Here is a 15044-nt window from a genome sequence, read left to right as displayed (position 1 = left end):
AACCCATTTTGTCCCTATTCTCAAGAATCACTGATATATGATGTTTAGTAGTTTGGTACTTTTAGCTTCTTCTAATTAAATTTCTGCATTTTCATGGTATGAATGATTTATCTATTTTCATTCATTTGCTCTCTGTTGCTTCAGAAGCCTGTTACTTTCACATTCAGATCCATTTCAACATGAAGGCTGTTGGCAAAGCTTTGAACAACTTTACATCTACATCCACCTCTCCTCCCCAGATAACATGGCACTCATTTCCTGCGTCTCACATGCTTCCTTTGCTTCCTTTTTTTCGGATAAATTCCCCCTCCATGTTTTTCTTGTACTTTTTCTGTTATGTCCCTTCTTTTTTTATCTTGCCTCTCCTTTCCTCTATCGTCCCTATTTGCTCTTCCCTGGTCTTTAATTAATCAAAATGAGTTAGCCCTTGGGTGACCCCAGAAAGCTGCTAGTTAATTTAGATTTACTGTCAGTGTCCAGTTGAGGCCAGATAACGCTACAGTAGGAGTTTTTCCTCATGGTGGTAGGAGGATGATGCAGAGCCAGCAGCTTTCCTCCTAACTAATGAAACAGGAACAAAGAAGAAAGGTAGAAAGAGCCAATAATAGAACATTAAAGAGCTCCGGTAGTTGTTGGACATACTCTGGAATCTCAGACATGGATTTTAAACATTGTCGTTGTCCCTATGAGTTGAACTGTTTGAGCAGATTTCCACCTCTGTAGCACAGATCAAATCCACATGAAACATGAGAATTGTGATTTCTGCAACATAAACTCTTGCAGCTCAGTGTTAGGGTGGTCTTCTTCAAGGTTCTGGGTTCAGTTCTTGTTCCTGCTGATGAACAGCGCACACTCCAGGAACTAGCACAGACCTTTAAAGGGGCGGGCCCTCAAGTTCTAAAAAGGGAAACACATTTTAAAAGACAAATTGGGTGTTTTGTTATATATATATATATATATATATATATATATATATATATATATATATATATATATATATATATATATATATATATATATATATATAAACTTTTCCCAGAGGGAAACTTTTCACACGCTTAGAAGCAAAAGCTTTATCCCACTATAACCCTGATCAGTATCCATGTGGTAAGCTGTAAATCTTCTGAATCCTTTTTACAGAGCACGGGGGGCTTACATGCATTAAATAAGTTTAACTGTTTGAACTTGTTAACAGTTTTAGAAAACAGTTTTGTTGATTAAATTTCAACACTGGATTAACAACTTTGTGATCAGGGTTGCTTTAAACCCCAAAAGCTTTATCTCAAAGGTTCCTCTAACAAATCCACGTTTCTTCACTATTTGTAGTGAATGCTTTTCTTTTATTAGTGGAGAGAGAAAACATAGTTTTGCAGAGATTTCAACGTGGAATGCTTTGTTTTCTATTGCTTGTTCATTATTTCTCTTATCCACAGGGCCTGTATATCTTCTTAGTGTATGCTGTTTACAACAGTGAGGTAAGAAGGCATTCAAGCTCATTTTAGAGCTACTGTTGGATCTGCAACTAAATATAAAAAATAAGCTGTGTATTTGTACAATATGTGAGGACAAAAGGAGTGACAATAAAGTCTGAATCTGATTTAGGTGAGGAATGCCATAAAGAGGATCAAAGAAAAGAGAAAGGCTCTGTCTTTCACGGTAAGTAGATCCACAACATCCACACACAGAGCTGTGCGTGTCACATAGCCCTTTATTTATTATTACATAAAATATTAAACTTTATGTTCTTTTCAACATAAAGCAGGTCCTATAAAGAGATATGAATATGACACATCCAGATAATTATGTTGTATTTAGTATGAAAATATGCAAAAATGAAAAATCATTCTGTCCAATTTCAGCTGCCAGGCTGTAAAACACTATCCATAAGGTATCCTTTTCATTATGATTTCTTTTTAAGATCTACATGGTTTCCCCCTAAAACGTGCTAAACCCGGTGGTAAGGGCTCCAGGGCTAACTGTGGCCTTTAACACAATTAAAATATATGCAATTAATTAATTAATTTATTTATTTATTATTTTTTTGCTCATATCCCACTGAGGGAAACCCTGGTCTAAAACATTTACAGTCCAACAAAACAGAAAAAAGAGAAGAAATGTGTAACAGAAGTCCTAGCGTGATAGGTGGACGGAGCCTGGTGCTGCGAGGTTGGAGACCTCGTCCTGTTAGGCGACTGGGCCTGGATAATACCCGAGTAAAACGGACAGCAGAGTCCGGCGACGACAGGCGCTTAAATTCCGTAACAAAAGTTTGTTTTTTTTTTTTTTTTTTTTTTAAATCATTTTCTTTTTTCTTTTTTTCCAAAATCTCTTTCTCTTTCTTTCTGTTTCTGTTTCAATGTCACATGCTGTTTTTATTTTGTTTTTTAATTATGTAAAGCACCTTAAAATGCCTTGCTGCTGAAATGTGCGATACAAATAAAATTTGATTGATTGACTGATTGATTGACTGATTGATTGATTGATTGATTGATTGATTGATTGATTGATTGATTGATTGATTGATTGATTGATTGATTGATTGATTGATTGAACAGAGAAACTGACTTGTGTTTTGTAGAACTGCTCCCAGCCTACCAGCTTCCTTCCCTCCCAAAGGGCTCCAAAAACCTCCTGGAGTCGGAGCCCCCCAACCTCCTCCAGCCCAGAAACAAGTGACACCTCAGGACCCCTCAGCTCCACTTCCACATCACTGGTCATCAAGAACGGTATGCTACAAGTAACATCGTCTGGGTTCCATTGATTACTCAGTAGGACGTCTCTGACTGGGAAAAGAACATGTCGGCCCACCAGGGATGACTCCACCAATGTTCAAAAAAAAAAAAAAAAGGAAAATCCCATTTCTTTAGAGAAGGCCCAAGAGAGATTTTCTCTCAGGCTAACAACCATCTTCAGCTGGTGAATTAGGAGGCATAAAAAGGAAAAACTCTTCAGCTTTTAAATCAAACAGTTTTTTAATTGGAGAGCAGATCTGTTTAGAGACCTGGCTGGACTGATCCCTGGGACCATGTGGTTTGTGTAGTAACAACACAACATGTGAACAATATGTGAACAAAGTCTGGAACATGTTCACACATAGTCCTGATGCCACCTGAACATTCAATGTGTTTTACTTGTTTCATGTGATTTGGAAGCACAAAAAGATGAAAAGTTATAAATTAATAATGATCCATAGTTTACAAGAACAACTTCAAATACAAACTAAAATATGTGGTTCAAAAATAGCTTAATTTTATTAAAGCTTGTTGACAAAATGAGAAACTTATGAGAGAATAGCTTTGCATGGCGCTGCCTTCTGCATTTAGATAAAGAGGTAGTACTATGTGTTTTCCAGGCACATAGGGCCATCTTAGAGCACAAACAACCATGTTACCTCTAGTTTCTATTTAAAAAAAACTGTATATATCAAATGTGATTTAAAAGAAACTCGATTTTGTAATTTAGTGCCTTGAATTTGGCCTTCTGTCTCTTCCAAAATGCTAGTTCTTTCTGAAGCTCCGCCTTCAGGAAGTCATCACAACATGGCTCCTCTATTAAATCCAAAGTTTCTACCAGAGCTGCATTGAGAGGTTGCTCCTATAATGACCTCAGCAGATGAGCACGTACATCAGGTGTTTGCTAATTGCTGCTGGCTAATCTGACATGTGTGGAAGAATCAAGGCCACACTCCAGGTGTGCTGTTGATGAGGGAATAACATTTTAACATGATGTAAAACTAAAAGAAAAAATATATATTTTACATAATACTGCCCCTTTAAGGGCAGCAGCTGAAAAATCTAAAATGTACTTATTTTACCAGCACAAAGTATTACTACCCATTAATATAAAGTCTTATTAGTCCCAGACTAATAAGACTACTTCACAGAAATGATTCTATGTATCTGTGCTGGATGTTTATGTATTTCCTGACAGCTCTACGTCTTTGTGCTTCACATGTTCTAAATGGTGGAACTTTTGAGTGTGACTTGAAGATTGCTTAAAAGTTTTCACTTCTTTGGTAAAGTTTTGTAACAAAGCAACGAGACAACAAACCTTCAGCTGAGTGTGTTTTTCTCTCTGTACTCTGTACTTAAAAGAATACAACGAATGCACAATAGTTATCTCATGTTGAAGAAGCTGAGAAAAAAAAAAAAAAGGAAATTTTTTTTTCAAACACCAGCATTATTGAGCTTCAAAAAGTTCATAATTTACATGACTGAGTCGTATTAAAGCTGGTTTGATATTAAAGATGACATAAGAACTGCAGCAGTAGATTATGGCTCATTAATTGCATGAATATGCTTTGCTTTTCTCTGATGTAGGAAATGCAGATATCAGTTAGTACATTTAACTCTCCTGTAGTTTTTAGCTTATATATAATTGCACATTTATTTCATGCTGGCACCGCAGTCCAGAAGAGTTTGAATAGTAAAGCTCAAAACGTTGTCATGTCAGCATCAGCTCTTCAAACGTCTAAAAAGTGTCATGGCCTCAGGGCTACCAGCAGATACAGTGTTCAGGATTTAATCTTTTCCATTCTTCCTGCAAACAAAAGAAGAGAAGAATAAGAAGTTTGTCGCTTCAATTTTAAATCAAAATTCTCCAAAAATTCTCCGTCTTTGGACAGGTCAGCAGTTAAAGGTAGGCCTGTTTAATGCTGGTACCTTTTTACTCTATTGCTTTGGCAGTTTGGGCAAAATGTGGATTTATTGGTTTTGTTGAAAATTCAACTGGTGCACCTCAGAGACAGAAGAGCAGCTCTAAAAAACCTTTAAGTCACATCTGAAGACCCTCCATACTGTCTGACTGCGATTCAGATGGAGACTGAGGGCGACACCAAGGGAAACAGCCACAGACCTGAAGTTTGAAATGATCCTTTCATTGGATTAGAGGCTCCAAATTAGATTTAATTACCCACCCTGTCCTATGTCCATGTTTTATATCAGTGTTCTCTCTATAATAAGTGCCTCAGAAGGTAACGGTGTGTTATCGTTTCGAACCGCTGTTCCGTCTGTCTCAGTCTTTTTGTCCTTGGGCGTTTGTCAGTCTGCCTACAAGGTAGCTTCCCACCATCAGTGTGTGAATGTGTGCACAAATGGGTGAATGACTGAATGTAGTGGAAGGTGCTTTGGTGTCCTTGGACTTGATAAAGAGCTGTAAAAATGCAGACCATTTACCATTTACTGTGCCTCCGGAAAGCATTCACAGATCTTCACTTTTTCCACATTTTGTTATGTTACGGCCTTATTCCAAATTATATTAAATTAATTAATTTTAATTGAAAACTAAGAAATCACATTCACATAAATACACACAAACTGCCATCAAGCTAAAAATTGAGCCATTTCCACTGGTCATCCTTGTGACATCTGTGTGGCCAATAAAGTTGATTGGACTTGATCTTGAAAGACTCACACTTGTCCATAGGAGGTCCTACTGTTAACAGAGCAGGTCAGAGGTCAAACACCAAGCATGAAGTCAGAGGAATTGTCTATAGACCTCAGAGACGGGATGATCTTGAGGCACAAATCTTGAGAAAGATCCAGAAACATTCCTGCTGCTCTAAAGATCCCACTGAGCTCAGCGGCCTCCATCCCTGGAAGTCTGCTGGAAGCAGCAGGACTTTTCCTGAACTGAGTGATCGGGAATGAAGGGCTTTAGTCAAGGTGGAGACCAACAACTTGATGGTCACTCTGTTGGAGCTGAAGGGTTCCTTTGTGGAGAGAGAAGAACCTTCCAGAAGGAAAACCATCTCTGCAGCAATCCACCAATCAGCCTGGATGTTAGCACGACTAAATGAAGGCCATGTCTTAATAAAAGGCTCATGGCAGCGAGTCTGGAGACAGACCTCAGACCAAGAGAAACAAGATTATCTGCTTTGATGAGACAAAGATTGAACTCCGGTGTGAATACGTACATCATGTTTGGAGGAAATCAGACACAGATCATCATCAGGTCAATGCTGTCCCTACATTGAAGCACAACAGTGGAAGCATCATTCTAAGGGGATGTATAGCAGCAGCAGGAAGTGGTAGTCTAATCAGAATAGAGGGAAAGGTGATAGCAATACACAGAGACATCTTGAATGAAAGCCTGCCACAGAGCATCTTGACCTCAGTTAGGACAACGACCCAAAGCACCCTGCCCAGATCGCTAAGGCTTCAGAACCTCCCTGGGAACGTCCTGGAGGAGGCAAACCATCTGATAGAACATCTCTGAGATCTGAAAATGGCTGACAGACACCTCCATCCAACCTGAACATGGAGGAGTCAGTTCCCTAAAGCATAATGCATGCGATCACCAGCAATTTGGCACCAAGATAATAAAGTAAATGTATCAGTAAAGGCATGTAGAACTGACAGATGTCATTCTTTTCCTGTTAGACTGTTTACGTTTTAGCTCCTCTTTGTGTTCTAAAAAGCTTTGCTTGTGTTATATTCAGGCTGACTTACTTTTTATGACCTTGCATAAACAAATATGTGGATCTCGAGAGACAAGCCCAAACATTCAGCTGAAATAAATGATTTCTTCTTCTTCTTTCAGAGAGTTTTGAAAAGGAAAGCTTTGTCAGTTTCTCTTTGAGACGTGCATCAGGAAACCAAGTGAGTAATGTTTGGGCCACATTAACATTTTCTAAAATCCTAAACAAAGCAACAACTAAGGAAATTGTTGATTATTTCTTTGTTGTAACAATGCTTCATGGCAGCTTGTTTATTTCCTTTTAGATTAACAAATCTTTAGAAGGAAAATGCATTTGTGGACTAAGCAGCAGAGTTGAGTATGTGGACTGCACACAGGAAAAATGCTATAAAATTTGTACTGCTGCTGACTAGTTTGTTGTTATTTTTTATGAATAACTGAAACAGGAAGTCATATTTTGAACTTAACGATCTATAATTGGGAATCAGGGGCCTCAGTAGAGGGAAGGAGAACTACAACCATACCTCTGAAGTTTGACCACACAGTGCTGTATGATGGCAGAACCAGTTGCTGCCTCTCATTCTGTGTTTGTGTTGCTTGAGCTGATTCCTCAGGTGTTCAATGGGATTAAGGTGAGATTATCCTGGAGAAAACGTAGCATGGAATGGTTGGAATCTCAGCTGTTCAGACATGATTGACTTTGTTGAGGTTTGAAACATCTGGATCTGATTTTACCCAGTCACTAACGTTTGGCTGTGACGTGTGTAATGCACCAACTCGATGCTATGCTATGACGGTAAACTGAAATTGGATGAGCTGTAAACAACTGTCCCAATAAGAAATCTTAATGGAGCCAGTCATGGCTCCTTGAACTAGTTAGGACATGTTCATTACATTTTTTGCAAATAGTCTTTCTCAGATGATGAGATTTCACCTGGTCATTTCTGTCTAATGGATTATTCAAATAAGTTGCTGATCAGTGTTTACACTTTATACACGTGGAAATGGCTGTGAATTGACCCCGACATGCTGTGACTCTGTCTGTTACCAGGTCTGAACAGAGATGAGATGAGAATGGAGCAGCATTGTGTTGGGGCAACGACCAGGATATGTGGGTCTGGGAGTTAGTCTGTCATGTAGTCCACTCTGTGGAGACGAACACTGACATCTCATCACCATGTCTTTATCTAATGATGACAGCTTTAGTCCTGAAAACCTTCACTGTGAATCTGTAGAAGACTGCCTGTGGTTTCTAAGTGCAGACGCAGCTTTTATCTCTCACTTCTATCTCTGACGTCCCCCATCAAATAGAACCTGGCTTTTCATTTGGAGTTTGCTCAGGGGATTCCTCCACATAATGCTGCAGCTTCTTTAGAGGAACTACATCAATCAGCATGGCAGAGCAGACACCAAATAACCATGTAGGATCTGTGCTTATAGGTCCTGCTGGTCATGAACCAATCAGGTTCCTGACCCTGAGTGTCTGTGCCTCAGGTACCAGAAGCTCAAAGAAACAGTCAGTTGCAGATTATGTTATTTAGCATTAGCCAAAAAGAATTGGCATGTTCTTCATGCACTCAACTCTGTTCCTCAACCCTCTAGTGTATTTTCTTTACAGATGAGGAACCATATAAAGGCAAATAAACAGGATTTTTACCTGTATTGATTGATAAGCCTGAAGTCTTGTTTCAATAAAGAAATTGACCACAATGTCCTGAGTTCTATACCATGTTTAGAAGTTAAATATGAATACACAATGTTTGTTTGTTTGTTTGTTTATTTATTTACAGGTGGTGCAGCTGACTCGGTTTAAGCCATCAGGTACAATATTAGTTTGTTTCAACTTTGTATCAGATGTTCGCACTACACTTTGTAACTTTTGTAAAAATAATATGTTTTTGTACATATTTGTTAAAAGTGTCACCATGTTGTGACAGTGTGTAATGAGACAGTCTGTGACAAGACGGATCTCCTCCCTGAGCTTATATTGTTGTCTGAAGAAATGCACGGCTCTTGACTTTGTCGCAAAACAATGCTCTTACTGATGTTGACTGCAGCTTCATAATCAGAAGATGTAACCTGTGAAAGAAGGGCTAAAAAATGACCAACCTCTTCAGCGGTCACATCTCCAACTATTTTCCAAATATGTATTTTTGGATTTGCAGGGGAGGACCTACCCTTGGCAGTAAGACAGAGTTGACGTGTTGGACATTAACACGTCCAACACTAGTGTGACATGGAGCTACTCACTAGACACATTTTGACATTTTTAGTTGCTGTTTTTTTTTTCAGGCTTATAGTCTGAGGCTTAGAATTAGGTGATGAAAATCCTGTCTAGGCTTTTTTGTGGTTTATAATAAAATGCCCACTGTTTCTGGTGCTTTAGCCCTTTATTTGTTGTTGTATGCATTCTGAGGCTTAACTTCCCATCTGGTTGTGATTCAGGAGTGGGATATACTTAAATTTGTGGCTGTCCCTCTATTCTTTTTACATTTTAATCAGGAGAGTATTTTCTGCACATGTGAAAATGACTCCTGGTGCACAAGCTTGAGCTTCTCAGAAAACAGATCACACATGTGCAACAAAACTTGACTTCCAATGTCCAAAGCTAGGGTAATGTAAGCTTCCTCAGAGCTGGGGAAGCTTGAGTCAAAGATGGGCTTTTTGTTCACTTGAGCAAACTGGTTTAAATCGCTCCAAGAAATGTAGGAGTGATATGCTTTGTACAAATAATATAAAGAAATCTGAATATAATTTTAATGCACAAATTTGTATTTGATTGTCTCCAGGACACGCCACTGACACTCTCAGTGCTGGTTTGAAACAGGTTTCCAGATGCAAATAATGCGTCTCAAAAGGAAACCTTAACCCTAACCCTCTTAAACATTTCTTTCGTTTTCATGTTTATTGTGCAACTTTTAATATCTAGCAAATAAATCCTGAGTAAATACAAGAAATAGTTTCTCAATAAGGATTTTGTCTATGATGAGAAAGAAGCATATCCAACTAACCTGGCCCTTTGTAAAAAAAAAAAAAAAAAAAAAAGACAACGATCCCCAATTTCAGTAGAAATTTTTTAACCGTAAACAGACAGTTTAAGGTCAGGCCACAGAATCCTCATCAGAATTTAGATCAAACTCCAACTACAGACACTCCAGACTCCCACTGGATAAAAAAGTGTCTTTAATCAGACACTTTTTTATCCAGTCAGAGGTGAACTTCCTGCTGTCCTGCTGCAGAACTCCAGTCACAGACTGATGGGTGGACTCTCTCCATCAAGGCCATCAGCAGATTTCAGGGTTAAGTGTGGCAGGTTGTTCACTTCCTGAAGAATCAAAGCAGTCCTACACCATCACAACCTCCATCTCTGACTGTTGTCATTAGCCATGTGTCCATCAATGTTTTTGAAATATCACATTAGAAAAGAGTGATGAAAACCATAAAAATTAAAATAATTTTCTTAGCTTTTTTTAAAACTAATTTGAATAATTAACTGAGCTTATTGTATTATATAATAACTAGAATCAATTATATTCTATATGTGATCAAATTGAAATTATTTCTTGTAACATTTCTGTGGTGTTGAGGTTGCTGTCAACTCTGTTCATTTAAGTGCATAAATTTAATTTATTTATCAAATTAAATATATGCATTTATTAATTTATTAATTTTGGTTTTAAAAAGTACTAAAAATTGAAATCAAAGCTGGAGTATGTAACTTTTATAAAAATATGTTTTTATTTATTTGTTAACCATGTCATGTGTGTTATGAGACAGATAATCTGTGAAAAGATGGATCTCCTCCATCTTGTTCCTGAGCTGATATGGATTTCTGAAGAAATGCATTGCTCTGACCAAAAACAACCAATCACAGCCAGGAGGAGGGGCTTTTTTTCACAGATTATCTGTTTTTTATTATACTATCATAACATAATGACAGTTTTAACAAATATGTGGAAAAAAAATAAAAATAAACAGAAAACCAGGTGCCATCACTTCTTTTCTTTTCTTTTCTCTTTTTTTTTTACATGTGGCCAGCTCGGTTTGATAGCTTTATTTGATCAAATAAATGAAATCATCAATGATGATCTGAACCATTTATCCATGATAAAAAGCCAAACAGAAAAAAATCTATAAGAGAGTAAATATGTTTGGCACAGTACTGTGAACTGATGGTTACGTTTATTACCAAATTGTTCGTCTTATATTGTCCTCAAAACACACAAAATGTGTGAAGTGGCCTGGAAAACGTAGGATGTGCCAGCATTTTCATCTGGTCTATGAGCTGAGTGTGTCAAGTCAATCTAATATATTAGTGTACATTGGTTTTAGTTATGCAATATGTAAAACAGCCTAGGTGTTTTGGACTATTTCTGTGATGAGCAAAGCCTCAGACAGGAAAGAGTCACCTGTGATGCAGAGAGTTGACTGGAGGAGAAGCAGAAAAATAGGCTTTTATTTGATGCTGCATCCGTTCTATGTGAAAACTGCGCCCTGTGCTCTTTGTTGAGGTGAATGTAGAGGCAGACACAACAGATGGGCTCCATACTTCCAGAGGGTTAAATCGTTGTCAAATGTTCTAAGTGGACAGGCGGCACTGACGAGGAAATCTTTCATTGCTTCATTAAACGTTGAGACGTCTCCCAGAAGAACCCGATGGACGGAGTCTGAGTGCTGCTGCAGCGCTCAGTCTGGAGACAAAGCAGAAGTTCATTCCCTTAATCTGGATGGACCAGCATTGGCCATTCACACTATCATCCATTAAGCACTCCAACACCTGCTCTCTTTCACTCCGCCTTTCACACCCCTCCCTTCTTCTGTCCTCCTTTGTACACAAACACACTCAGAACGCAAACACACAACACATGAGACAGAGCCAGGAGTCGCTGCTAATGCCTTTCACTTTTCCTTCACACAGGTTGTTGAGCTGCAGATGGGGAGGCTCGTCTCTGTATGCTACACACACACACACACACACACACACACACACACACACAGGATAGAGAGCAAGAGGACAAGAATAGAAAAAGGAAACTCCACCTTCTCCCATAGTCATCTACTCAGCTGAACCCATCAGCTCATCAAATTCCTAATAACTCACTTATGTAATAGTTTACATTTCTTGTGTGTAGCTCAAGTAGTGATGAGACTTAAACTCTCATTGATGAGTTTGATTCATCTTCCCAACGTTCCGAAACACAACATTTTTCACATTCTTCAGATGAAGACAGGAACGTCTGGAAACTGTAAGCAGAACCAGGATTTGGCTCATCCATCCCGTAACCCGGCAGTGTGGACCTGGACTGACTCACCACTAACTCACTTTAAAGCGTTTTTATAGTTTAACGTTTGTGTTTCTACTTGACACAATTTCCTGTGGTCTAAAGAGACAGAACCCAGGTGTGTGAGTAGTCATTATCTTACCAGCAGTCAGAGTTGACCTAGTTACACTTCCAATCAGAAGTTTACATACACTAATCCTCAGGGTCGACAGCAGCGTTTCCATTGACCATGTAATTGTGGAATTTGATATTTCAAAACTGCAATAGTTTTGTGAAATAAATCATGTGACTCAGCTGGCATCAAGTCACATGCCTGGCATCAGTCGAGTCACATGATCAACAACAATGAAGAACAAGGTGACAGGAAGCAGTTAGACAGTGTTTTAATGACTGATTGTGTTATTCACATGTGATTTTAATTGCTTTTCTTATTTAATAGAAATGCCACCATTTTGAAATTGCATTTTTTTCAACAAGTTTTGCACACATATATAATGGAAACAGAGCTAGAGCAACATAAACTACCAATTTTTATCTCATTTGCAAATTATAAATAAATCACACACATTCTGGACCCGTCTTTACTCCAAAACCAGTTTCCAGTTCTGTTTGGAATCATCATCCTGCCTGAACCTTCAGTTGGTTCTCTTGTTTAAAGTTTTTCGATGTTTATTGGAGATGTAGTTGAGGAATTTGAAGATAGTTCTTCATCCTTCTTCTTCCACCTGCTTTGTTTGACACATTAGTAACACTGGCACTAAAAGGACCTTCAGTATGATGCCACCAACACTTTGTTCAAAAGCTGGTGCAATGTTCTCTGGTTTAAGACGTCCAGCTCGTCTCATCCATTCCTATTTCTTGTTTGTTATATCCAGACCATTAAATCTTTGTCTTGTCTGAATGAACTTTGACCTGCCCAAGAGCTGAAAATTTCACTAGAAAGTGAAAGAGGGACATTTTACTTCTCAGTTCATGTCGATGTTCCACACTGCAGACAATGTGTTATCTTCCATTCTATAATATCCTTGATTCTTTATAATTTCTTGGTTGTTTCCAAAAAATCCAAAACATTATTCTAATGTATGAAACATGAATCAGAGAAACACTGCATAAAACTCAGGCTTGTTCACACAGTTATTCTTTCTCAATTAAATTAAGGGTTTTTGCCAACTAATTGTTCCACTTTGAAAAAGGAACAGTTGGAATTCGTGATTAAAAGCTCAATTAGTATTATCTTGATTCTGATGATGAGTGTATGTGAGCTTTTCACTAGCACTGTAAACATATTACCATGTAGTCTTAACCAGCAAGTCTTTCATTTATCAGCTCTACATGAGTTTCTCACTGCTTCATGTGTTTGGGGGGGATACTGTCTACACACTCTGTATGACGTATTGATGAAACGACCGAACAGTAACCTGTCTGAGAGCTTGTGTTGACAAACATCAAAATGTAATGAAAGATGTTGAAATAAAGTACGGAGCAGTTAGCTGACGAGCTAACACCCCTCTACAGTTCCTCTGTTACGTGTCGGCCTCTTTCCTGTTTTGTTGCATTTTTTCTAAGGCCAGATGAACTGATGCTGCTGGTAAAACACAATAACATCTGACTTTGAAAACATTTTAGAACAACTGTATTTGGGGAGAATTCAGCCTTATTTATTTAAATAGCGACCATTCTTAGTAAATTATGTGAATAGCAGGAAGTCTGATTCATAAGCAGTTTTCTATAAAGTTCATCCCAGATTTTACTTTAAATGTACTATATGAAAAAAGGTGAACATGTTTTCACAGGCTGATGTTAAACTATAGTGAACTTTTCTTGTTTTAAGGTCAGTCAGCATTACCAAAATAATTTCTATTTTCTGCATGGACTGCACTCTGCAAAATCTCTGATGTCAGATAGTTTTGCAGCAGCACAAGGTCTCAAACTTCTCTACCGAGCTTCTGCTGCTTCAGTCAGGCATGTCAGCGGCTCCCCGGAGTGAACCTGTAGACACACTGAGGAGTGCAACAGAACTGCCCAGCTGACAATGAAGCTGGGCCGTCGATCTAAAAAACTTGTCTCACAAACCTGTGGAGTCAAAACAAACAGCTTCTGTGGTGCTGATTACAAACTCAGCAGTCAGGAAACAGAAAAGCCTCGTCTGACCGTCGGTCCCTGTTGGTGCTTCATAAATTAAATCTCCTTATTTGTGCCTGGCATCCATCAGCAGTGAGCAGCTGTAGCTCTTCATGCAGGGCCGGTCCACAGTGATATAGGGGCCTTAGGCAGAAACTGATTTAGGGGCCCCTTTTCCTCCTAAGAACATTATCATCACTAATTGTGTTTAAATATGGATTTGATGAAATCTGGGAGCACAGGCCAAGTTTAATTGATCAAGCTATAAAGCAATCACTGATAATTGGTTAATATTTGCGGTGATGCATTTATGGACAAACCGAGTTCAAATACAAAGATTAACTATGAAGATGATTCTTTGCACATATAAGTCCTAAATCCTACATTTATAATTATGTTTTTTAACTTGTCTCTGCTCAAACCAATAAAATCAGGTATTGACATTCTCAATAAACAACACTAACAATTTTAGATCTACGGTCTATGTTAAGCATTTAGAGGGGCCCCTGAAGGTCGAGGGTCCTAAGCAGCTGCTGAGTTTGGGCCAGAAAAAGAAAACTCTCAGAGAAAATGCAGTAATGAAATCTTCTGACCCGTCTGGTCCTTCCTCTGGTTCTGGGTCTGATCTCTACCAGACATGAGAAGTCAGATGATACTGCTAATAGCAGCATCTCTCTGTGTGTGTGCATGTGTGTATGTGTGTTTTTTTCACTAAAACATGTTCCATTTTTGTTCCTGGAGCCTTGCTGTTTAGATGACCTCAGTGGAAATGTTCAGGAAATGGCATCACTACCCTTTTTCATATTGATGGGAAGCAAAAGTTCATCCTCCAAGGTTGATGCTAATGTGTTTGCTCCTTATCTTTGGGCTAGCATTGTTGCTATGCTTCAAATCTACCAAAAGTCCAATGTTTATAGAGTGAGTCTCTGTGATGATCAGTAAAAGAACATCTGATCAGCAGCAGCTGGCTGCCACTTTCCTCTAAGATCCTCTAAGCTGCAGTTGTTTAAATGATTCTTTATACACAGATTTTATCTTTAATCAGCAATAAATGTATCCTAAATAAGGAATTTGCTGTGTGTCTCCTACACTTGAAGTTCGATTTATAGACGTTTAGAACCTACTGGTGACTGGAGTTTTATTGTGTCCCCTGATGAAAAATAAATAAGTACAAAAAAAAAAAAAAAAAAAAAAAAAAAAAAACCCATGGAAATATGTTTTTTT

At 38.3% G+C, this 15044-nt stretch overlaps 1 protein-coding gene across 1 annotated transcript in view; it reads left to right on the top strand.

Annotated features, from left to right (window-relative positions):
- The window catches only part of adgrd2 (adhesion G protein-coupled receptor D2), a 55270-nt gene extending 42045 nt beyond the window's left edge, over window positions 1–13225 (top strand). The window contains exons 21-26 of the mRNA XM_015041831.1: window positions 1434–1475; window positions 1603–1656; window positions 2579–2726; window positions 6541–6599; window positions 8208–8238; window positions 11336–13225. Of these exons, the coding sequence (XP_014897317.1) occupies window positions 1434–1475; window positions 1603–1656; window positions 2579–2726; window positions 6541–6599; window positions 8208–8238; window positions 11336–11343 (342 nt within the window). The 3' untranslated portion in view covers window positions 11344–13225. The remainder of the gene's footprint in view (window positions 1–1433; window positions 1476–1602; window positions 1657–2578; window positions 2727–6540; window positions 6600–8207; window positions 8239–11335) is intronic.
- The last annotated feature ends 1819 nt before the right edge of the window (window positions 13226–15044 follow it).

The sequence above is a fragment of the Poecilia latipinna genome, unplaced genomic scaffold (assembly GCF_001443285.1).
Source record: "Poecilia latipinna isolate Pla-1442-1.1 unplaced genomic scaffold, P_latipinna-1.0 Scaffold570, whole genome shotgun sequence".
In the NCBI taxonomy this organism is placed as follows: Eukaryota; Metazoa; Chordata; class Actinopteri; order Cyprinodontiformes; family Poeciliidae; genus Poecilia; species Poecilia latipinna.
The sequence above is the reverse complement of the archived record's forward strand: the minus strand, read 5'-3'. Positions and strand labels throughout refer to the sequence as shown.